Source organism: Eptatretus burgeri, chromosome 13, assembly GCF_056783735.1.
Source record: "Eptatretus burgeri isolate ZD-2024b chromosome 13, Ebu_testis_v1, whole genome shotgun sequence".
Taxonomy (NCBI): Eukaryota; Metazoa; Chordata; class Myxini; order Myxiniformes; family Myxinidae; genus Eptatretus; species Eptatretus burgeri.
The window spans coordinates 23,159,635-23,184,634 of NC_140973.1; the positions used below are offsets into that span (position 1 = coordinate 23,159,635).

The 25,000-nt window shown below is 45.1% G+C and overlaps 1 protein-coding gene across 3 annotated transcripts in view; it reads right to left on the minus strand.

The window, feature by feature from the left end:
* LOC147014063 (protein FAM117B-like) overlaps nucleotides 1-25,000 on the minus strand; it is a 152,177-nt gene that overhangs the window by 110,628 nt on the left and 16,549 nt on the right. For all 3 annotated transcript variants that reach the window (XR_015050628.1, XM_085851670.1, XM_085851669.1), the window contains exon 2: nucleotides 3,614-3,762. Coding sequence is in view for 2 of the 3 variants with exons in the window: in XM_085851670.1 (XP_085707796.1) it covers nucleotides 3,614-3,762 (149 nt within the window). In the remaining variant the exon portion in view is untranslated. The remainder of the gene's footprint in view (nucleotides 1-3,613; nucleotides 3,763-25,000) is intronic.

A 25,000-nucleotide genomic window follows, 5' to 3' on the forward strand; every position in this document is an offset into this window, starting at 1 on the left:
CCTGAGTTCAAGTCCTGTCGGCCACTGAATTAATACATCAGGGGGTTGACTCAGCCAGTCATCCTTCCGAGGTCGGCGAAATGAGTACCAGTTCCAGTGTGTGTACTGGTTGAGGGGCACTGCATCAGTGACACAGTCACGTTTCAAGAAATGATAGCTACCCCAGCAGCTAAGCTGCCATACGACCACCACCACCAGTTAAACATCAAACGGAGCCACCTATCCAGATTTCAGGCTTATTTGCCATCATCAGGAGGTGACGCTTTGGTGTCGGACTTTATATCCAATGGAGATCAGAGGAGTACTCATTACACTCCACATATTTTGATTTACCTGCCTTCTGGTTGAATGGTTTGCATTTGCGGGAACAATCGTCTGGGTGGTCTTTGCGGATTTACCGTGAGACATAATCCGCGTCGATGCTCACTTTAACAGCCAGGAGGTGCATCTGATGTTCAGATGATAAATGTGGTCATCATTGGATATTTATCGGTATACCGCCATGATGAAAGCAAATAAGCCCAAAATCTGGATGGGCGGCTCCATTTGATGTTTAACTGATGTTGACCATGTAATCTTTGTCTGTGACAGTTGCCGGGCCAAGGTCTCCAGGTTGGAGGTCTTCATGTCCATTGGAGATCTGGGGAGTGTTCGTCACGCTCCACATATTTTGATTTACCCACCGATCGCCCTACGTGCCTTCTGGTTAAATGGTTTGCATTAGTGGGAACAATCTTATAGGTGGCAAACAGACGGCTGTTCTTTGCGGATTATGTGGATTTTCCGTGTGAAACAATCCGTGGCGATGTGCGCACGCACGAACACACACCACCTCTAATCTGGAAGCCTCGGGCCGGCAACTCGATCAAACAGAGGAAGATGACATGGTCAACATCAGTTAAACAAACAGAGCCAACTATCTGGATTTTGGGCTTATTGGCTCTCATCAGGACGGCATACTGATAAATATCCAATGATGTAATATTTGGCTGATAGTCGCCAGGCTAAAGTTGATGCTTTGGTGTTGGACCATGTCCAATGGAGATCGGGGGAGTGCTCATCACACTCCACATGTTTTGATTATTTATATATATATATATATATATATATATATATATATATATATATATATATATATATATATATTACGCACACAAGAGTCTGGTCTGGTATTACAAGCTGGCATGGCCACAACAGGAGACTTCAAGGACTTCAAACGGAGTGAAATTGTTGGTGCACATTTGTCAGGCGCTTCAGTTATAAAGGATGTGGAAATTGCAAACGTGTCATGAGGAACCGTCTCAAAGGTGATGTCAGCCTGAGAAAAAGGAAAAAGGAAAGACTTTGAAGGTCAACAGTGGGTTGAAGCACAAACTCGAGAAGCATGATGCAGGGGCATTAGTCCGGACTGCAAAGTGAAACACGAGAGTAATGGCAGACAAACTGTGTGGAGTTAAACATGGGTTGTGAACATTGCGTGTTGTTGAAAATGGTCAGAAGGGAACTTCACAGGGTGGAATATCAGAGCCAAGTTTCTCTCCACAAACCGCTCACAACACCTGGCAACACCCTTTTGTGGAACCAGTGGTGCATGGAGCCTGGGCAACGTACTGCCGAGCAGTGGAAGAATGTGTTATAGTCCGAGTCGTCCTTCACCGTGTTCTCAACGAATGCATGTGTGGTGACAGGCCAGGAAGCTCTACAACCCCAAGTACCTAATTCCAAGAATAAAAGTTTTGGTAGTTCCATCATGGTGGGGGATGCATATTTGAACACTGATAAATCTGGAATGGTGCAGAAGAGCACTTTGACAAACACACAAACATAGCCTAGCATATCAGGAAAATAAAACAAATCACATAATGGTCTTAACCTCACCAAAGTGCTCTGGGTTAGTGTACTTCTGTGGGCACTGAGGTTCATAATTTTAATATCTGAAGATGCAAACCTGGGTCTGAGATGGAGAACAGTCTCCTCTAAATAATCTATACTATAAGAGATATTTGGATGTGTGTCACCATTTTTTTTCTCAAAGATGGCAGAACAAATCTTTGTCAAACTTTCAGAGGTTCACCAGCAAGTGCCAGGGTGTGTTTTGGAGGGATTGGGGGGGGGGGGGGAGACTTTTTTGTAAAATTAGAAAATAACATTTAGATTAATTTTCTTTTAAATCACTCTATAGTACCTCAGCCTTTTTAGCTATGTGAAAGATATAGTAAATAATCCCCAACCCCAGTCCTTCGTGGGTGTAGCGAAGCATTTTAAGCCCCCACAAAAAAAAAAATTTATTCAAAATGCCAACGCAATTAGGACAGCACCGGCACCCCTGCTAGTAACAGATCAACCATAAACGTGAAGGTGCTAATGCAGTTGAGGAGTCCACACGGGCATTTGCAATCAGTCAAACAAGTTGCTGCATGGCGTGGGACAAGGCTCAAACAAGCAAAGCTGCTTTTGCCTTTGAGCAAGATGCACGAAGACACCTGAAAATTACAACTGGCACTGAAAAACTGTTGTGCCACTGCACGAGAAAAAAAAAAAGAAGAAGATATGATCAGCAAAAGAGAAACGCAAAAAAGAGGAAACCAAATAGAAAACAAGTCACTAGCATGGAAAAACAAGAGTCACAAGATAGAACAAGATTTAAAGTGAAAGAGAACAGCTTCAGCTGTTTCAAAATAAGAGAAACACCAATATGCTTGTGTATGAGATATTAAAATGAAAACTTAAACATGCCATGCATTACAGGAACACAAATAACGATTATTATCAAGCCACAAAAGCCGCCTTAGATCCATGTCCGGGAAACACCTGGCTGATGCACTTACCACAATCATGGCATGAATAAAATACATCACACGTGTCCATTATTATTGCAGAGCAGGAATGTGACAGAAAATATATCATGGACAATGGACAGAGAAGAGCATTCGGTAGAGTGCATACCTCTGCCACATAATGCCTGATCCACGAGAACATACATAAGCGTGCCCAATATATTTCTGAGATATTGCGCTTTATATGGTTTTTGGCCTCATCTCTCAAAGGTGAAGAATCACTTTAACATTAAATAATTCTCGTATCCAGATCCGGGTTCAGATCTTCACCAAATTCAAATCAATTTGTCGTGGTCACACACACCCAACCTGTCCACCAAATTTCATCCAAATCCATCCACAACTTTTTGAGATATCGTGCTATATATTAGTTTAGCCCCATCGCTCACAATGGTGACGAATCACTTAAAAATTTTCGGACCTGGATCTTCACCAAAAGCTAACCAGTTCATCCTTGTCACACACCCAACCTGCCCACAATTTCATCCAGATCTGTCCACAACTTTGAGATATTCTGCCCACAGACAGACAGACAAACAAACAAAGACAGAGAGAGAGGTGAAAACAACCTCCTTCACTTTCGGTGGTCGTCGTAATAATGATCACGTGACAAATATTGGCTTATCAGACTTGAAAGGCTACCCCAGAAATATTATGAATTATAACGAGCCCATTCCATCACAGAAGGAATGAATCGTATTGCTGGGTACATTAATTTATCAATGATAAACTGTGTAAATGCCAAGCAAAAAGAAAATAAATAAATAATTTATTACCTGCGTCGCCTTGTCCCGGACACAGACGACTGGTTCACGATCTCTAGGCCACTGTCCAGTGAGATAGGAGCCGGCAATGGGGTCCACAGGAGGGGGCCGCCGGGTTACACCCGATGGGCTGTTACGCGAATGGCTGCGCAGTCGATCCCCTGCAGATTGGAATGAGACAGAAAGAGGGATGAATGAATGTCCATAAGAGACCATGGAATGCTCATTAGCTCATGGCATGCAGGTTTCTGTCCTAACGTAGAAACCATTAAAATAAACTTCAACGGTGGTAAAACATAAATTTTGTAATGGGCTTGTGGTTATGAGCTTGAATGATATATACGGACAGGTCTCGATTGATTGCATTGAAGGCTCAGCAGGAGAGACAGTACATGTGCAAAGCAGCCAACAACCAGGCCTCGACCAGCCATGTCATTCAAGTCATGACTGCAGCTGCTTCCTTCGAGCGGACCAACTGCAGTGGCAGTGAACACCATTTGGCATGGCAGCGCCTTCAGTGGCCTGCTTTTACAACTAGCTGTTTGAGCCTTGGTAAAGCATGGTAATACTATCTACATAACAAGATAAACTGCAGATCTCACTTGCATTCAGTTTACAGAATATAGTGGAGCCTCCAACAAGGCCAGCTATGAAAAAAAAAGAAAAAAAAATCCAAGTACAGCAAACACCACCATTTTGCTGGTGAATTGGAAACAATCCTCAGGTTATGGGATCAAATCCAGCTGAAGGCAGAAATATGAGGAATTACAAGTGAGCCTCAGAAGAACTATATCACTAATCAATTGCAAAAACACAGCCAACTTATTAATGACCATCAGGAGAGGGGTAAGCCGGCTGTTGGCTCAAGTGTTAAGGTGCCTAGCTTAAGATCTTCAGGTCTCGAGTTTGAGCTTCAGTCAAGCCGTTTAATAATGCCAGGGGGGTTGACACAGCATATCATCCTTCCAAGGTCAGCAAAATACCAGCTTACTGGAAACAGGGGACACTGCATCAGCAGCACAGATGCGCTTCCAGCAATGAGGCAACTAGCAGCCACAGGCTGCATATAATGTCTGATGATCAGAAGAGCGGTGGTGGGGCAGGGGGGAGGGGTTAAATCTACTTACTCAGTCTGGTCTACATGTGATGCAAGTGCACACATATGGTGATATTCCCCAATGTCCTCAGGAAAACTTTGGTTGGCACCAAAATGCAACACTGCCCCCAAAGTCCCCCTCACTGAACAGAAAACCGAAACGGCATGTTTAACATAAATAAATAAAATAAAAAAATAATATTTATTTATAAAAGGGTTAAATTATATTAGCTTTGCATCTGTAATATGTGAATTATCCCGATTAAAGCCATCTTTTAAGAAGTAAATCTAAATTTACAATTTTGAATGCAAAACAAAAACCACTGAGCCAAACACCATTGTTACAATTCCATCATCAATAATCATAATACAAACTACAGAGTAAAATGTCCCAACACAAGAGTGCCCCCATGGTCCAAGGAAGGAGCAACAATCTTAGGGCTGTGCCGAGATTGTGTGGAATCAAGTTCAAACACGTTAGAGCTGTCAAAACACCATGATTGGTTTATGGGAACACACCAGGTTCCCAGCAGCCTAAAAAGAAAGGCAAAAATAATATTATATATATATATATAAAAAAATAAAACTCCAGCAGGAAAGCTTGGACTTTGGTAAATGGTTCAGCACAACATCAAAGTGCATCTCCAAAGTTTCCATGCGGTTTCTCCATCATCATCATCATCATAATACAATCAATGAAAGTCGAACACTGGTAATTGTCTCCTATAGAGAAGCACCTGCTACCATATTGTCAATTTTGCAACACACTCGTTATTCGCAAACACTTAACACTAACAATTAGTGGCCCAGCAGGAACGAAACAATTAAAGCATGAAAGGTGATCATGAAGATGCAGTGTCAGCAAGCAATACAGAGGAGACATGGCACCCAAACTGCTCATTCATCCTTTCATGGAGACAAGCTGTGGAATTTTCCACGAGTTGGAGGCATCAACATACATCTGGGAAGAATGTGCAACACGAAACAAGATGTGGGCCTGCTTTGTGAAAGAAAGAAAGAAAGAAAGAAAGAAAGAAAGAAAAGAAAAAAAAACATGTTTGCAGGTTCAATAAATACCTTCCAAATTGGTCAGAAAATCGAGAACAATGGCAGCGGTGAAAAGCCAGAGATGAACTAATCGACTGACATTCAGACTGTATGAGGGACGATCAACCGAAGACAAAGGAAGCTAACTAAATTCAGGTCGAGGTGGAGAGCTACCTTTGAAGGCCGGCATAATGTGGGAGGCCACGATAAGAAGAAAAACCTATTACATGGATAAATGCAGATCTTAAAATATAATGTGCAAATGCTTCAAACATGGCAAGGGATTTGGCAAAATGGCTGAGTTGTGCAAAGATTCATTAATTTCTGCTGCTTTGCTGATCAGAGGGATAGAAAGAAAAAGCTGTGCAAGCCGAGAGGAGATGCTGTCTTCAAAGTTAACTCAATTGTCAGTAGGTGAACACAAGTGAAACTTGTTCATATTACATTTGCACAACACACTTCAGTCTGGGACTCTAGGCCAACCTGGAAATCGTCATCACCAACACACACACACACACACACACACACACACACACACACACACACACACACACACACACACACACACACACACACACACACACACACACACACACACACACACACACACACACACACACACACACAATAATCTATATATTGTTGTGGGCTGGGGGTCAGTGGCGAGAACGACCACGAGGTGGGGGAGGTTACATCTTCTCCCACCAGACTCCCCGGAATTGTCAGCTGTTGCTCCAGATAATTCTGCGAGCCGGTGGGTTGCTGAACCGACCGTGGAACGCCAATACCTCCACCGCGTAGCGTAGGGTCTTTTTGTCTAGAACCAATTTACCTAATTAAAACTACAAGGTGTCGTCTACCGGGGAACCACGCCCTCGGCATGTCTTGCTCGAACCGGGTCACTCTACCGACTGCGGTGGAGTTCCAACTACCAACTACCAACTCCGGTTTGGGTGCAGTCGAGCGGAACTGCCGAAGCCGTGCCGGCTACAATGAACCGATTACCGGGGATAAAAACCTGCCTAAAAACTCAGATCCGAACCATGCTGGACCAATGCAAGAAAGGACGGAAACAAACTGGGAACATTTCTACAATCGTTTTATTCACAAATAAAAAAGACACAGGGCAAGACTTATCGCAGATATGCCAGCAAGAATTTACTATGATGGAAAACACTTAACAGTTCTACTTATAAGACGGGCCCACACACTCAGACGATTTATTGAAAGATCCCCGCAGCCAGAGAGGGAAAGACGAGGTGGGGGTCGCCGTTCACGTGGGTAGCTGCACGTTGAAGGGAGTGCTCCATAGTGCGGCACGTGATATAGGTCGTGCGGCTCGGCCCAGTCACACGCGTGGGGCTCATGCCCATGGAGGAAACCGAGAGGGGCAGTCGGAGTCCCAGGGCGGAGATCAGGGTCGCAGACAAGACCCAGGAAAACTCCACGAATGCCAGCAAAATGTAGAGCACACACCAACCAACTTGCTCCTCCAAAACAACTCTCGTTCCTCCTCCAAGAGACTTACTCAGAACTCTCGCTGAGGATGGAGTCGTAACTTTTATGGACCTCCCCGAACGGGGCGGGGGCTCGGTGGAACAGACGTCACTGTCTGCCCCGATTGGACGGGGCTCCCATGGGTCCACCCTTTCTGGGCAGGATTTCGACCATGCCGGGAAAACCCCGCCCCCACTCCACACGTGCCCATACTCGTCAAAAAGAAGTTACAAAGTTTGTGGAAGCCGAGAAGGAACTGCTAGAGATTCTGCCTCGAACGGCGAGTCGCCGGCTCTGCGAGTGAAGCGCTTGTTCAGTGGTGTTGTCGGTTTGTTTGTTGGATGTAATAACCTACCAAAAAGGACATCGCAATGAACTCATTTGATTCTCCCACTAGATAAAAGGAAGGGACCTGTCTCACATGTACTTAACGGAATAACTGACCTTTGGGACATCTGTATGTTTGAATGCATATTGTTTCCAGATCCGTAACAATATAATGGAACAATTGCATGAATGTATATATGTATCATATTCTACTCCGAGCTGAAAAAAAAATAGTAAAATATTAAATTTTAAAAATCCACCTATCTTGGCATTTTCTTCCTAATTGGGGGGAGGTTGGGTGCAATTGGAATTAGAACTATGCACCTACAATGTATTATATATGCACATAAGCAGTGTGCATGTTTGCTTCATACGTAAACCCCGGTTAATTTTATTTTCGGGAGCGATTGAGGCAGCGGTCTGTTGCCTATACACCACCCAATTAAAAGGATGCATCAGGTGTTGCACGCTTGGAACAAAATTGCCCATAGTGTTTGCACTCTGCTATGGTATTAACAATCATAAAGATGACAAGAGCAAGAATTGCTTTGCAATGCATGTCCACCACCGGTCCCCACAAATGCTCGTTTATTTGGGCAATGTATAATGGCGCGGTCAATGATAAAAATAACCCGATGTACATACATGAAGCAAAAACATGCATACCGCTTATGTGCATATATAATGCATCGTGGTTACATACCTGGGATCATTCCAATTGCACTGGGCCATGGACTAACATCCAGGCCAAAGGCTTGAGGCCTGCCGATCTGTGCTGCTTCATGCAATGATGGTGCATGATCTTATTGGGGTGAAGTCAGACCAGTGGAGGAAACAAGTGGGGCGGACAGACCAACAGTCCCCTTGAGTGAAACCGATAGGGGGAGGAGGAGTTGGGGGGAGGGGGGGTTATGTTCGTCCCCCATTAGCTCCTGGAGTGCTTCTCGTAGCAACAATGCCTTTTGGTTGCAGAGACAGCAATCATTTATGAACCCTCTAAAGGAATTATCAAAAACTGCAAAAAGACCACAAAGGTGCAGTGAGGTGGTACTAAAGGTACATATCAAGACGTATAACCCAATATTCCAAGAAATGTACATTTGAATCTCAAACCTCAACATTCCCCTTAATCACAAGCTTAGCAATCTGTGCTCAATTTCAAAGGACCATTCAACCGAGATGGAGACATCTTTTGTGGTGAGCACTGAATGGTTGTGATGGTATGGAAAGGAATATCCAATATTCATGTGGTATTGTGAACCCAAGTCAAACTGAGACCAATGCATCAGTCTGTTAAGATTAACCAGATGGAGCAAGTTCCCACCATTTCAAGTCTTGATGACGGCCATGTTTGCAAAACGCCATCAATTGTTACCAGTTAAGAAACGGACATTAATCACTGCAATTAAATTACTGCTAGATTGACCTTTTGCAAGTCTCAGGTGAATTGAAAACCCACAGATCATGCAGTGATGACTCATGAAACTGAAGGCACAATGCCCCAAATTACCAACTTTCAGCCCGAGACCGTGTATAAATGCAAATACAGCGACTGGTGAATTAGCACAAATGCGGTCTGTGAGGTATACAAGGACCGCAAGCTCATCTCGGCTGGGTTACTGCCGAAACTAGGACATTTCTGGAAACTGGTGATAAGAGATTAACTGCTGAGGATGACCCATTCCACACTAGTATTGAGCTTGCAATTGTCACAGGCTGTAATGTGCCAATTCCCAAGTGACGTCTGTTGCTTTCATCAGCTATTTAGGAGTGGCAGGACATTTCCATCTTACAAGACAAGGACAACAGACATGTCAAATGTACACTTGAGGAAACAAACCACTTGGAAAATAAAAGGCTTGTGAGGGTGGGTCTGTAACACCTCACCCCCCAACACCCCCACCCCCTGGTTATTTGAGAACCTCCAGCAATAGCTGTGATATGAAAACGACTATGCAGACAAACCGTTAGCCAGCCACCTCAACTTTAATACCAACCAGATTTGATTGGAGGGATGCAGGAATTAAAGGACAATCATTTTTTAACACAAATTACAAAATAGAGGTGACAACAATGAGTTGGTGGAGGGTACAGAGCCAACAGAGGAACAATGGGTCCACCGTTTGGAACGATGAGCAAGGAAATGAGCCAACAACAAAAGAGAGGAGAGGGGAGGAAACAGTAACCTGCAAGTACACGGCTTGTCGGGTTGGGATAATGAGGGCATTAAAAAAAAACAAATTATATATAAATATATATTGAAGGTAGGGGTCGGAGGGAGCGATGATATGAGATTATGGTACCCCGCCTGCTTGCCCTGGAGGGAAGAGTGTAAATGAACCATTTAGTAGTGCAGGAGAGCCACATTGCACCAGGAGTTGGACATTGGGAGGGGGGAGGGGGAAGAAAAGATAATAAATTTTTAAAAAAAGAAAAAAGAACCAGCCATAGAGAAAATGCAACCACATATGCAATCACGACCGACCAGCATTATACCCAGACCACCTTACCTACAAATTCAAATGCGACCTGCTGATTAAGAAATAGGCACTCGAAATCTGATACATTTTCCCACTTTTGTTTTTCCTTTGAAGGAAGGTAGGAAGCAGGCACAGACAGGCTGTATGACACTGTCAGGCAGCTACTGGCAGGGCCCCTGGTGAAAGCCTAAGTAAAAGGTCAACGGAGTCGCACTTGGCAGTGTTGTCAATGGCCAAGTGCAAATATGGTGGCTTCGTACAGCCGCAGCTGGGAAGCTCATTATAACGATCATCCCTGATTAACATTGGAAAGTAGACCTGCCAAGACATGGATAGCAGGTTCCCAAAAACACAATTAAATTTGATCTATAACTGGAGAGCAAGTGTGGGAGGTGTATCCACGAGTCTGAACAACCCGAGTCCTCCTTCACACAATACAAAGAAATAGCATGTCCAACAGCTAACCGATATATTTTACCGGTTAGTTGCTTCCAAACTACTCCATACCCAGCTTCTTCAGTACTTTCAATAACATATTTCAAATTGTTCTCATGTTGCATCTCAGGAAAGCAACAAGCAAAGATGTGCCAGAGAGGAATGCTGCAATCAGAAATTTGCTGCAATGAAGTGGATGGTAAGAGAAAAGGAAAAACTAGGTTGATAGGGCTGTGTTCATGGGATTTCGCAGCATGTACACCAGGAAAGGCACGAGTTTTAATTCAAGAAAAGATAAATAAATAATGGATTTAAAAGACAAGTCCTAGTGATAATAATGACAATGATAACCAAAAATATTAAGGTCATGCAGTTTTCAAGGACCGTCACAATGCCTGGGCCAAAAAAAACAAAGGTCTCCGTGTTCACCGGGTTAATTTGATGCGAATCGGCATCTCCAAATGCAACGAACGACCGCGACGGGATCACCAACAGGAATAGCCGAGCCGAGCTTGTCGACATCCCACATTGAGGCGTGAAAGCGATGACCCAATCTGCCCATATGTTGTAACTTTTTCAGCAATCTTAAATACAAATTATAAAGCAATCAAGTAAATAACTTCAAAAAAACAGCAATCCAGTAAAAAAATTTCCACGAAATGTTAATTGGCCTTTTTCATTCACATTAAACTGCCATTCATCATGCATATATATATATATATATATATATATATATATATATATATATATATATATATATATATATATATATATATATATATATATATATATATATAGTCGCGGATTCGCGCCCGCCGGCGTGCGGACGGCCACGCAACTCGAATCGCGGCACGTCGCCCACCGGACGGACAATCCCGTCGTGACCCTCTCGGACTAACGCTGGGAACTAGTCACGGGTGGGCCTTTCGGCCTCACCACGATCGTGCCAATCGGCCCCCCGCGTGGGATAGGGTTGCTCGCCAAATTCGACCAACCTAAGTACCCACACGGAGGGTAGACCGGGCGATCGCACCTCGCCGCAGGTCGACTTCGGACACGGGCCACTTTAAGCGACCCGTTCCGTACTATCGGGATAACCGAGCGGTGTTATCGTCAACCTCGACGGTTCGATTAATTATTGGGCGTCTTTAGCCCACGACCAACCCTTTACGTGAAGTGAGATGGAGATTTAATTGGAGAAAAGACGAAGCGAAACGGGAAAAACAGTTCAACATTAAGCACATTTATTCCGCGGCAAACGGAAAGCACACATATACAATTATACACCAAAAGCAAATGTAAAAGTGACGACAATTCTGCACAAAAAGCAAATGTAAAAGTGACACGACAATTCTGCACAAAAAGCAAATGTAAAAGTGACACGACAATTCTGCACAAAAAGCAAATGTAAAAGTGACACGACAATTCTGCACAAAAAGCAAATGTAAAAGAGAAACACAATGCAGATCTACTACCGACTACCGAGCACACGGCAACACTTATACAGTTTTACTTCACAGACCGCGCCGACAACACATATACTCAAAGCAAAAGAAAAAGGGACCACCCTCAACGATGAGGGGGGGCAGACAGGCCTGGGGCCGAGACCGCGTCGAGCCTACCCGTCTGGTGATGAGCCGCAAAATGGCGGTGGCGCCCCGACTCCGCGGGCCTCGCTGGCACTGCCTGGAAATGGGGTGGGAACGGGGCCCCCTTCTCACACTATCTCAGCGCGGGGGGAAACAGGAGGGGGTTGTTGATGCTCGGGGGAATGAGGATATCTCGCTGGCTTAGGTCCCGCGACGAGCGTCTCCACCGCGACCTCGGTCGCGTTCCAGGCCTCCCCTCTCCGCAGCTCCCCGACTCTGACACGAGCGCCCTCTCGACTGCCTTCGCCGCCGCCACCTCTCCAACTCTCCCACTCTTCTCAGCTCCGTCCAACTGCTTTCTCTGACTCTTCTCTTCTCAACTCTCCTTGACTGACTGCTACTGCCTTTTCGGCGAGCGAACGCGGCCCTTTATAGCCCCCGGGGCTTCGCTCCTTTACCTTCGACCCTTCACCTCTGGCTGGCTCCCCATTGGACAGAGGAAAAGTGGGCGTGAATGATTTTTGATCCGCGAATCTGCATATAGCGATTATACTCCGACGCACCTGGAGGCGGGGCCAAATCGCCCCACGCTCGCTGATAGGACGGAACAGAAGTGGGCGTGAATCGTTTTTGATCCGATTTCTTCGGAAAGGCTGGTGTTTTTGCACCCGCTGCTCGGTGCGCGCCCTGTACGAGTCCAGGATCGGTGTCCACAAGCGGCGTGGGAATGGCGGTGATGCGATGGTTGCGAGAGCGAGATGTGACGGTAAAGGTCGTGGCTGTTGTGAAGCGGCGTTGCGGTTGGTGGTTGTTGTGTGATGGCTGTTGAGACGTGGTTGGTGGTGGTTGTAGTAATGGCGGCTGGTCCACAATAAAGATAGTAAAAGAAAAACGGCTATCTAAAAGGGTCGCAGCCCGAATGAATGACATTTATTCCCTCTAAACAACGGGTTTGGGCTAACTACACATATACTTAGAGATATCTCACCTAAGGGACCTGAATGGTGGTTTGCGAATTTCGTCAACCACAACAATATATATATATATATATATATATATATATATATATATATATATATATATATATATATATATATATATATATATATATATATATATATATATATTGTTGTGGATCTCGCCACTTCGGTGTGCGGGCGACCGCCTTCATCCCGATTGCGGCCGCGCGCGACCACCGAACATGGAAATCCAGTCGCAGCTTTCGGATCAACGCCGAAATCCAGCTATGGGTGTGTGTTTTAACCACACCATAACCTTGTCAATGCTCTGCCCGCGCGCCACAGGGTCAATTTACCTAATTATTCGGGCGGACAGACTACCGAGAGGTTGTACCTCAACCGGACCTGCTCGGAAACGAGCCGCTTTAAGCAGCTCTTTCCGTCTGCGATTGCCAAGCGGTTTATTATCGCCAAGCCCCGTTGGACCCGATTATCTTATCGGTGTTAAAAACCAGCTATTTATTCCGAACGCAATTATGGCAGTTCAATGGAGGAAGGGACACAACGAGCAGGTGAATATTCAAACAATGGGGGTATTTATTTTCACACGTATGCATGCAAGCAATGCAATGAATGGGGGGATGGGGACACGACACGAGCAAAAAGACCTACAGCCGTTGTCTATCTATTACATACATGCACTTATAACCATTCTACTTATGGACAAGGCGCCACAGACTTCCATGCAAAAACCACAGAAAAGAAAAGGGAGAACTGGGCTCATAAGCCTTTAATATTTCTCAGAGCTGGGATGACTGAAAGGCTCTGAGAGGCCGGGCAGGTTACCTGCCACCCTCGTGGTGACTCGCTGGGCCCTGGTTCGGCAACCTTCGCTGTCTCTGCCCGCACTACGCTGGACTCCATCGGTGATCCGGCTGGCGACTCTTCTCCGGCTTACACTCGACCAACTCCAACGACACCAAGGAGACCAAGAAGAGAGAGCCAAGTCCGCCGATGGCACCACCAAATCTCGTACCAAGTCCACCAATGGCACCAATTCTCCTGGTGTCCTCCCCAATTCTTTCTCCGAGTGAACGCCGCATTTTTATCGTGGATGCACCTTTTTCCCCGCCCTTCCCGGCACGCGGGGGAAAATTCCAGCAGAGCTCAGCTTGGCTCTGTGGTTGTTGCCCAACCATCATTCTTGTTTACCCGTTCTGAGAGATATCGGGGCGGGAGTTGTTGAGATGTCGTGGTTGCAGTGTGGTTGGCGCTGTGGTGGGATGGCGTGGTTGTAGAGATGTTGTTGAGGAGTGGAGTGTATGTTTGAAATTAAAGAATAATGGCAAAATCGAAGATGCACAGCCCGGCACACAATAATGCCCTTTAGACATTCGTGGGGAAATGTAATCTGGACACACACTTATCAACATAACTGATCTTCGGGGAACCTGAATGGTGATCTGTGAATTTCCACAACTGTAACAATATATATATATATATATATATATATATATATATATATATATATATATATATATATATATATATATATATATATATATATATATATATATATACATATACATATACATATGACCGTTTTTACAGCCATGTTTCCCTGCTGTGCAGGGGATGGCTTTTTCTTGAGGCAATGTTTTATGGCCGGATGCCCTTCCTGACGCCAACCCTGGTCACCTCTTAGGACACACAGGGATATGGTAAACCTATTCTAACCGGGGCATACACCGGGACCAGTACACTGGTACTCATTTCGCCGAACTTGGAAAGATGACAGGCTGAGTCAACCTCCTGGTGTTAATTCAGCAGCCAATGGGGCTTGAACTCAGGACCCTGGGATCCCAAGCCGCCACCCTAACCACCAAGCTAACATCAGCCTGATATATATATATATATATATATATATATATATATATATATATATATATATATATATATATATATATATATATATATATATATATACACACATATGTATGAAAATATAAATATATATAGTTGCGGTTCTGAAAAACTGCATGCCTCTAAGGCAATGGCACCCAACATACAGTGATCCCCAGGCAGTTATTTTGTTCATCTTCATGCAGTTAAACCATCCCCTCATGTCTAATGGGTTAACAGGACGAAGTGCATTGAATGGGTCTAAAAGCTAGATCTAATAATTATATCTCGATCTTCTTTTCAATCCTGATTTCCATCCAACCCTCTCCTTTTAACCATGGTACAAGTCAAAGCAGGCACAGCACCCAGGCAGCCAGCTGTGAAAGAATTACCACATGACCAAACTCGCTGCCCGGCTTGCTCTTTCATTCAAATCTGCGTGCCAATTTACAACGGCGTCTCACCTAACTCAACCTTCGCTCACCACCTCGACCACCAACATCTCCCGCACACGGAAAAAAATCATCACGCGCCTCCTCTCACCTCCGCATCGATACGGTTCACCACCAAGCAGAGGCGTGCTGCACGGCCCAAGCCGCGTAGCACGGGGACAGGCCAGACGCGTTGGCAGCGCCAGCCGGGTCTCGTTGGGCCGACGCGACCCTCGTTCAGTCACCAGAACATGGCAGGACGGGCGGCGAGGGGCAGAGGGTCGTGGGGGGGGGGGTCACGGGACGGTGCAAGGCTCAGAGCAGTGTCACGCCAGATGTGCGAATGAGACCGCTTCCGGCCCGAGTAGCCTCGCAGGGTGGGGCCAGGACCCAATAGGGGAGCACGAATCGGGTGACGGCGCGTCACACCACCCTTCGCCCAGGGCTTATAAAAGGTGGATCACGAAGCCGTCTACCCTCTCTCTCGTTCTCAGCTCTTCTCCGCCTGCCTGCCTCACACTAGTCTCCGCCTGTTTGCCTCGCCCTCTCCTTCACCTCTGTGCTCCGCCCTCTCTTCACTGCCCCTCATCTGCTGTCGCTGCATTGACACTCGGGGTTGATGTGCAACAGACATTCTGGACCAGTGCGGAGCACACATTTCCACGAGCCTCGGCAAAGTGATTAAGCAGCAGATAACACGCCGACTCTTAAGGTGGGATCGCTCAAGCAGAGCGTCCCCCAAAGCATACTGGGTTGTGCGGTCGGCCGACTGCACCAGGTATTGTGAGGCCGTTCGTCCTCATCTGTTCTCCTTCCTTCTGGCTATCTAATCTTCACCGTGTGTGTGTGTATCTCTTCACGCCCCCCAATCCCCCTTCACAGTATGCAGCAATGCAACACTGACTGGAAAATGATGGAGCGCATACTGATATGACTGATTGTAGTCACACTTCTTGAAAAAAAATATCCCGGGGGGTGGGGTAGATATTGGAATTGGCTTCATCTGTCCGTCACGCTGTCAAATCCTAAACAATGACAGAAATTCACCAATCTTCGTAGTTATGATTACCACATGGTATGAAGGTGCAAGAGCAGTATAATTTTTGCTCCCTCCCCACCCGCCCTCGGGTGGAGTCAAAAACTAAAATGCAGTTACAGGCACATTGGAAAAAAAAAAATGCTTTTTTTAAAAATGAAACTTTAGTGATGCAATCATTGGGGGGGGGGAAATGCAGGAAATATGTAATTTATTGGATCATTTGACCTCCCTTTCATTCCCCAGGGGGTCAGGACTTGGGGTCACAGGGATGAAAATGGGAAAATATTCAAGTCAAAATCAAAAAGGGGAATTTATTGAAAGAAAATAGAGAGAAGGGCAGAGAGCACATCAGTGTGACCACTCCTCATTTTCATAAATGCCAAGGTGAGCCAATGAAAAAAGCCAAGAATTCACAAGGTTTCGGAAAAGCGATGATAATAGAAAACCTCTACGCCAAGAAAACCTATAGAAAACCAAGACGCCAAGGTGAACAACGAATAGCCAAGATCTTGTGAAAAAAGCCAAGGAGTGATCACAATGCACAACTGCTTAGCAGCGATCACAATGAAATAAGTGAATTACATACAACATGCCCTGAAACCATGATGGCCTTTGCAATTACACATTATCGCTTTAATTTGGGCAAAACGAGCCTCAGCAGGGGAAGGACAAGATGGAAAACTATCTTGCGCAGCTCTGCTCACGCAGAGAGTGGGTGCGTCGTCCAAGTGCTTGCTCGACCCCATTGGCTGTTGGGGTCCTGGGCGGATGCACAGCAGTTTGATGTGGACCTGACCTCGCAGCACCTTCGGTGTCTCCCTCTGGGACTTACAGCATGAACAGAGTCTCTTCCATGCTTTTTCTTTTTTTTGGCCCAGAGTGCCCATGGAATCGCTTGTGGGGCACACTCATTGAACAGTAACACCAGACATATGCACATGCAAGGGCACCTCTTGAACTCATCTGGTGGCCTTGCCATGAAGCCCTGAAAGCTCAGTTCAGCAGACAGGTCCTCTGCCGAAACCACCTTCCGATAAACTATGCACACATTGGTGGATTATCCTGCATGAAAACATCAGGATGACTGTTTTCAGCTGAGTTCAGAGCCAAACCCAGGGTAGGCAGCACCAAGGTAATTGCGCATAGCTTCAGGTTGTCATGCCTGTCATATGTATTATGTACACACACACACACACACACACACACACACACACACCCCAACTTGACAAGGCAGCAGGGTACAAAGAGTCCTATCACTGCACTTGCTGCACAACCTGCCAGCAACAAGTGTCACCTGCCTCATAAGCACATTTGTCTCTGCCCTGTTGATCACCAGTCAAGAGGTTTACAGCCATGAATAGTAAATTCAACCAAAGAAGCACAATGACCACGACAACGCTGATGTAATGTACATAAATTAAACAAATATTCCTCCGAACCCAATATGGTCACGAATAAACGATCAGTCATACGTTGTCCTGATGAGCCCACAAGGGCAAAATCTGAATCGACATCTCTGCTTCAGCGATTTGTGATCATGGGCTTTAATACCACAAGGATGCCTGCGTTTGGAGGTGGAGGTGATGTGTTCGTACAATTGATGTAGGCGACGTTTGCATCGTCTGATAGGGTCCGTGGGCTTCTTTGGTGGAATTGAATATATTATGTGTGTACTGTATATGCAATCCTCGGCATGGGAAAATCGTTTTGCCAAACATTGTCCAGCAACAACAGGTTGCGTTGTTCAAAGCAGGCAATACATGCAAAACACAAAAATCAAAGACCCATTGATAGAACAGTCATAATTAATCAATCAGATTTGCATGCTCCCCTCTCCTAAAAATATTTTTGTACAATACTCTCATTTCACAGAATATTCAATAATTATGGGAGAGATTGTTTATGAAAACACAAACTAAAAAAACCCTCAAAATGTTACCATTATATCAGTTGCAACACGTGCACAATACTAACTATAAGGGCACTCAGTGGAGCACATACCTCCGCCACGTAATGCCTGATCCACAAGAACATATAGGGCCCAATACATTTTTGAAATATCATGCTATACAGTACGATATCGTTTTTGGCCTGATCTCTCAATGGTGAAGAATCACTTTACAAATAAATTCTCGTATCCAGATCCAGATTTGGATCTTCACCAAAATTGAATAAATTCTTCCTTGTCACACACCCAACATGTCCACCAAGTTTCGTCCCAATCCGTCCACAACTTTGAGATATCGTGCTAAATACCATTTTTGGCCCCATCTCAATGGTGAAGAATCGCTTTAAAAATTCTACTTGCTGGATCTGGATCTGGATCTTCACAAAAATCTAATCAGTTCGGCCTTGTCACACACCAAACCGGTCCAAAATTATTTTTCATCCAGATCCATCCACAACTTGAGATATCCTGCACACAAACAAACAAACAAGCAGTCATAGACTGGTACTTACGAAATCGTCAACTTGATCTCTGACCTTGTCTAATAAAAGCTGTCTCTGGAGAAGATAGCGATGCAAACCAGAAGTTTCTACGATGATTCTGTTACAAACCTCTCATAAAACATCCGATTTTTACCACAATTTCGACAACCGAGTGTTAAGCATACTTAGCCGTTACCAAAAGTGAAAACAGAATTGCGATCCGAGTTAAAACAAACTCGTAACATCGACCGAAGCAAAAATCTCCATTTCTCCATGCAATTATTTTATCAAAGTCACAAAACCGTAATATTCGGCCATCCACCAACAATCTTTACATAATCCGACAGCTTAGCGAGTCAGGCATGCGACGATAACCTTTATTGGGACAAAAAATGACCTTTAAACACCATCTTTATCGAAAACACCGTCAGCGCGCACACGCAAAACCTTTACGTGACTCAACGACGAGTCTGCTCGAGCACGCTGCACGTGACGAGCCGTGACGCAGCGAGTGAAATATTTTTATACAATCTTAAAACGTCTCCAAAACATCCGATTTTTACCAGAACTTCGACAACCGAGTGTTAAGCGTCATAAGCGATCGCAAAAACCGAAGACAAAATTAAAATCGAAGTTAAAACAAACTCGTAAAGTCGACCGAAGCAAAAATACTCCATTTCTCCACAGGAATTTACGGAATTATGTTTGACCTCACTGTGACCTTGACCTTTGACCGATTTGGACCAAAATCTAATCGGCGCTAGCCATCACCCTCCTGAATCACGTGGTGTAATTTGGCATTGGTAGCTTCTTCCGTTCGAGTTATCTGTACCAAACCATCAAAAATCAAATGTTTGACCTCGCTGTGACCTTTGACAGATTTTCACCAAAATCTAATCAGCGCTAGCCATCACCCTCCTGAATCACCTGGTGTAATTTGACATTGGTAGCTTCTTCCCTTCTAGTTATCGTGCCTACAGACAGACACACAAACACAGTCCGGAAGTGATCAATATACTTATGAAATCTTGAGATTTCGTAAGTAACAAACAAAGACAGAAAGGGGTGACAACAACCTCCTTCACCTTCGGTGGTGGATGTAAAAATTAAAACTCTTAAACAAAGCATCTGCAAACACTTCCATTCTCAATCTGCTTCAACTTCCTCAAATGCAGCGAAGAAGCTGTGGATGCAAGCAAACAATCTATTTTTTTTTTTTTTACATGCAATTCATTTCTATTGATAAAGGACAATGCTGGGCAATCACAAGGGGATATTATTTACAATTTGTGGGGCTAGAGATGAAAAGAATGTCAGAAAGGAGAGGCGCAACTGATTGGCTGGTGATGCTGTTGCGGGGCCGGGGCGTCGGCCGACTATTGCTCCATCTGGTGGTTGAGCTCGAGTCGGCTCGACCGATCGCACGGAATTCAGATCGTCGCCCCGGATAAGTCCTGAGTCAACGGGTCCTTTTTTTGGACCGTGAAGGGTCAATATTTCCACCACGTGGTACAGGGTTATTTGCCAAATCTTCAAAAATACCTAGAGACCACGTGGTGATCTACCGAGTCTTCACACCATCGACGGAACTCGTATGGAAATGAGGCACTTAGCGCGCTCGTTCCGTGTGCGATTCATCGCCGAGAACCGCCGGTCCCGATTGTCCCGTTAGAACGGCCACGGCAGTGGCCTTGCTAATTTTCCCCAGCACGCGACACGCTCAGTCAATGAAGGAATTGACACGAATGAGCTGAAAACATTTAACAAATGGGGGTTTATTTATACAACAATAATGGGGGGAATTAGGGAAGCACATAAGAACAGAATTAAACTGAATAAAGCAAAGCAATGATATACAGTGAGAAAGCACTTATACAATTCACTACTTACTGACTGGCGCCACAAACACACATACGGGCACACCCAAAAATGGTCGGACCATGTGGTCTTTATTGACCTATATTAGACCTGCCCGCCTCGTGCGGGCTTCAAGGACCAGGTCCTTGGGGCCGAACTGGACCCCCAGCACGAGCCGGACAAACCAAACGAGCGAAGTCGGCAGGCGAAGACCCTCCGTGCGCAGACACTTTTGAGAACCAGTGGAGAATGACAGGAAAACAACGCGCACACCACGCCAGACCCAGAACCAACTTGCGCGAACACGCCTATAATTATACCCCCCCCGCTTTGGAGGGGGGGAGGCGTCTCCTCGTGACCCTCCCTCTCTCACTGGCTGGTTTTGGCACGCAAAGTCGCTCTTCGTCTCTCTCACTGACCAAAACGGGCGGCAATCCCCTCGATTGGCCCGGGGGCGTGGTGACGTCACGCGGCCCCCTTTCCTCCTGTCGCAGGCCCGGATTGGCTGAGTGGCGGTCACACCACCCGCTGCACACCGATTGGTCGAGGGCCACTTCGCGGCTCCTCCCCGAACTCCACCTTCTTCCAAAGGACCGCCCCTCACACAGTCGGGGAAGTCCGATTGGCCGTGCGACGGTCACCCCACCCGCCGATTGGTCGAAGGCCACCGCGTGGCTCCTCCCCCAACTCCGCCTTCTTCCAAAGGACCGCCCCTCACACAGTCGGGGAAGTCCGATTGGCCGTGCGACGGTCACCCCACCCGCCGATTGGTCGAAGGCCACCGCGTGGCTCCTCCCCCAACTCCGCCTTCTTCCAAAGGACTGCCCCTCTCACAGTCGGGGAAGTTGAGCAACATGTTTCGTCGGCCGACGTCGGCCAGAGTGAGGTGAAGGAAGCGAAGTGAAGGTGAGGGTGAGGGTGATGTGGTGTCGGCGGTGATATCGGTGGTGTAAAAATAAACGAATAGAAAACCTGACTATTAAAATAACTCCACAGCACAGGAACATTTAATTACCCATTAGACTAGGGTCAGGACTCTAACTGGCATCATGTACTTACCGATACAACTGATCTAAAGGACCTGTATGTTGTGTGCCCATGGCTTCCAGATTCGCAACAATGCAACCATGTAATAGAAGGCGGATAAGCACTGCTCCAACACCGCTCACATAATCATCCATGGCAACACTGTCGCAAGCATGCTAATCACAACAAACTTTGACAATTGACGTGCAGGAGGCATCATCATAGTCATCATCATAATCATCATCATCGTTTTACGGCTGTTTCCTTGCTTGCATGTGTAAACCGTGGTTCACCTAATGGCTGCTTTCCAGGCTGCACGATCCCTTGCTTGCCCTCATTAGGCCTTTAACTCCAAAGGCCTAACAAGAGGGCTAGAGCCAAAAACCAAAAAAGGCATAAAGATCCAAAACCACTTTCAATTAGAGGGGGAGCACTCGGTAAAGTGCAAAACCTCCGCCGCCAATACTGCTGGGTGACTTAAGTGAACCTGATATCTTATTCATTGTAGGTCAAAACGGATCAGACTCTACTGAACCACGATTGAATAAACTAAACTAGATTGACGCGCATGTAGAAATGCCAAAAAAAATAATAATAACAATTGAAATGTTTTTGAAAAAAAAGTTGCAAAATTGTTTTTTTTTTTTTCCTCTAACAAATTTTATTTTTTTTGGTTGGAAATCACTGAATACATGTTGAAATGCAAAAAACAAAAATTCAGATATTTTTTCAAAATGGCCACCATACTGTTCACAAACAAACAAACAGAAGGGTGAAAACAGCAACCTCCGTCCATCTTCGATGGCGGAGGTTAATTATACAAGGCTCACAACTTTGTGTAGCCAAATTACATTTTCACAGATCAAACACGAGCACTTGCTCCAGGACCCACACACGTGAGCACACCTTCGTACTTTTCGCCAAAACTTGAAGCACCACACCATAAACTCCATGTTCATAATTTCTTAGCATGCAGATTCTGGCATTACCATGCAGCAGAAAAACAAATATTGTATTTGAGGGAACCACAGAACCAGACAAGTTATGCGCTCTTTTTCACAAATCCAAACAAACAAACAAAAAACCAACAAACCTACCAACGCAGCACCCATTAGAGCACATACCTCCACCAGGCTGAATGGTTTATGTTTTGCATCCCAATGATGGGACAGAGCTGGATCTGGACCTGAACGAAAATGTAATCGGTTTGTTCTCGTCACCGACCCAACTCATCCACAAAGGTCTGTCATAACTTGTTTACAACTTTTTGAGAAACCTTGCTCACAGGTAGAAACAGGCAAACACAGACAATAGTGAAAACCTCATCCTTAAGAACAACAATCTGCCACAAGAGCACATCACACCGATTCATAAAAAAAATAATTCCACCACACAACCGTGTTCTGGCACTTTATCCTGCCTCAAGGAAATACAATGGATCTTCAAGAAAGTTCCATAAAGATAGCAATTCCTTTGAAAGAAAGTAGGTTTGCTGGAATACTTCAAAGCGGTGGTCGTGAAGCAAAATTATTTCAATCATAAGAATTAGGGCTTTTCAAGCAAACTGATTTCCTATTACCAACCTGAAAGTTTCAAAATTAGCTTCTGTGCTGGGCGAGGAAGTAAAGTAAAATTTATTTAAATAAGCATTTGCAAATGCTGACAGATTAGGCACTGTCATTATTTCTGCTAAATCACTCGGATATCCAAGTCCCACATCTTGGCTTTGCACAATGCACCTTCCTCTCCAACCACACCCATCCTCCAGTGCTGCCCATATTTCGATATAAAACATCCTTCATCGGCCACACAGGTACATGAACCTTGTCAAAGCAAAGGAACCTGACTTACAGGGAAAAAAAAGCCATCAAACATGTGAGTCATCAGGCAAAGCTTCAAATCTCAATTTTGCAAAACAAAAGTACCCATCAGTGAATAACAACAATAACAAAAAATAGCTTTCTAATCAGTGCACCCCATCTGGTGCAACGCCAGCACAAGCATCATACTGCCGGAGCCGACTATGAACTCAAACATTTATTCCAAGCCGGCTGCTATCAGGGGGATCGTGCTGGCAGTACTTGTGTGAAGACCTGCGGGCTGTACTACAGTCTAATCACACTAGGCCATCTGTGCCGATCCAGACAGCACTCCGGTTTGCCCTTGACATTCAGGAGATGCCACCGAACGTTTCCAGCAATGTGCCCAGAGCCTCTAATACTCCGATCCTCCCCAATGAAATAACCACCAAAAAGGAACAGGCAGCTTTACAGTTTGCAATGACAGCAAACATTGAAGTAATGAGAAGAAAATTTAAATGCAATACAAACAAAGCACTCCAAAGACATCTCAAAGCAACAGCACTTAAGTGATATATATATATATATATATATATATATATATATATATATATATATATATATATATATATATATATATATATATATATATATATATATATATATCATAACAAAGATAAACGTTTAACCACACCTCCCAACTCTCTTCCTCATATGTGGTAGTATCAATTGTCACTATGCAAACTGTCTGTGTGTTGCTACCTCTCTCACCAGTCATTACACGTCAGCAAAAGGACTTCTGTGACTCCACGGGACTGACTCACAGCCTGGTTAACTTTCCAACCCAGATTTCTCCCAATGGCAAATTCTCCCTTCTGGATTAATGATTACAACCTTTCCTGCTCTGCTCCAATTGGTTCATCTGATCATATGCTTGTGAGAGAAAACATCTCTGGCAATTCTCAAAGATTCCTCAACGCCGGCGAGTCTGGCAGTTCACTCAAGCAGATCGACAGGGAGGGCAAGCAACCATCTCTCTTCAGAATTGGTCTCCCATATCTACAACCCCTGATAACTCACTCAGACTGGGAATTCTTCCACAGAAACCTACTATTTTGCACAAATCCATCCCATTTCATCTTCAGTTATCCTACCCTTCTTCACATCAATGGTACACTGACTCCTGTGGTGAGGCGTTGCTCTGAAACAACTTGCCTTCTCCCCCTGGAAAGCAAACCTGACCAAAGGCAATCCCACGACAAGTGTGTATCCACTCCCAGCAGAGCCAGAAAACAACACCTGTCCAACCTCAAGAATGAACTTTCAAACTTATCACCTTCCACAAAATCCTGGTGGTGTTTTAAGTCCATCTCTGATGTATGCGCCCCTTACATCTCTTCAAATGGCACCACAGCGGACAGCACTCAATCGAAGGCCGAATGCTTAAATTGTGTTTGTTTCCAAATCTGGTGTCCCCAACACCTC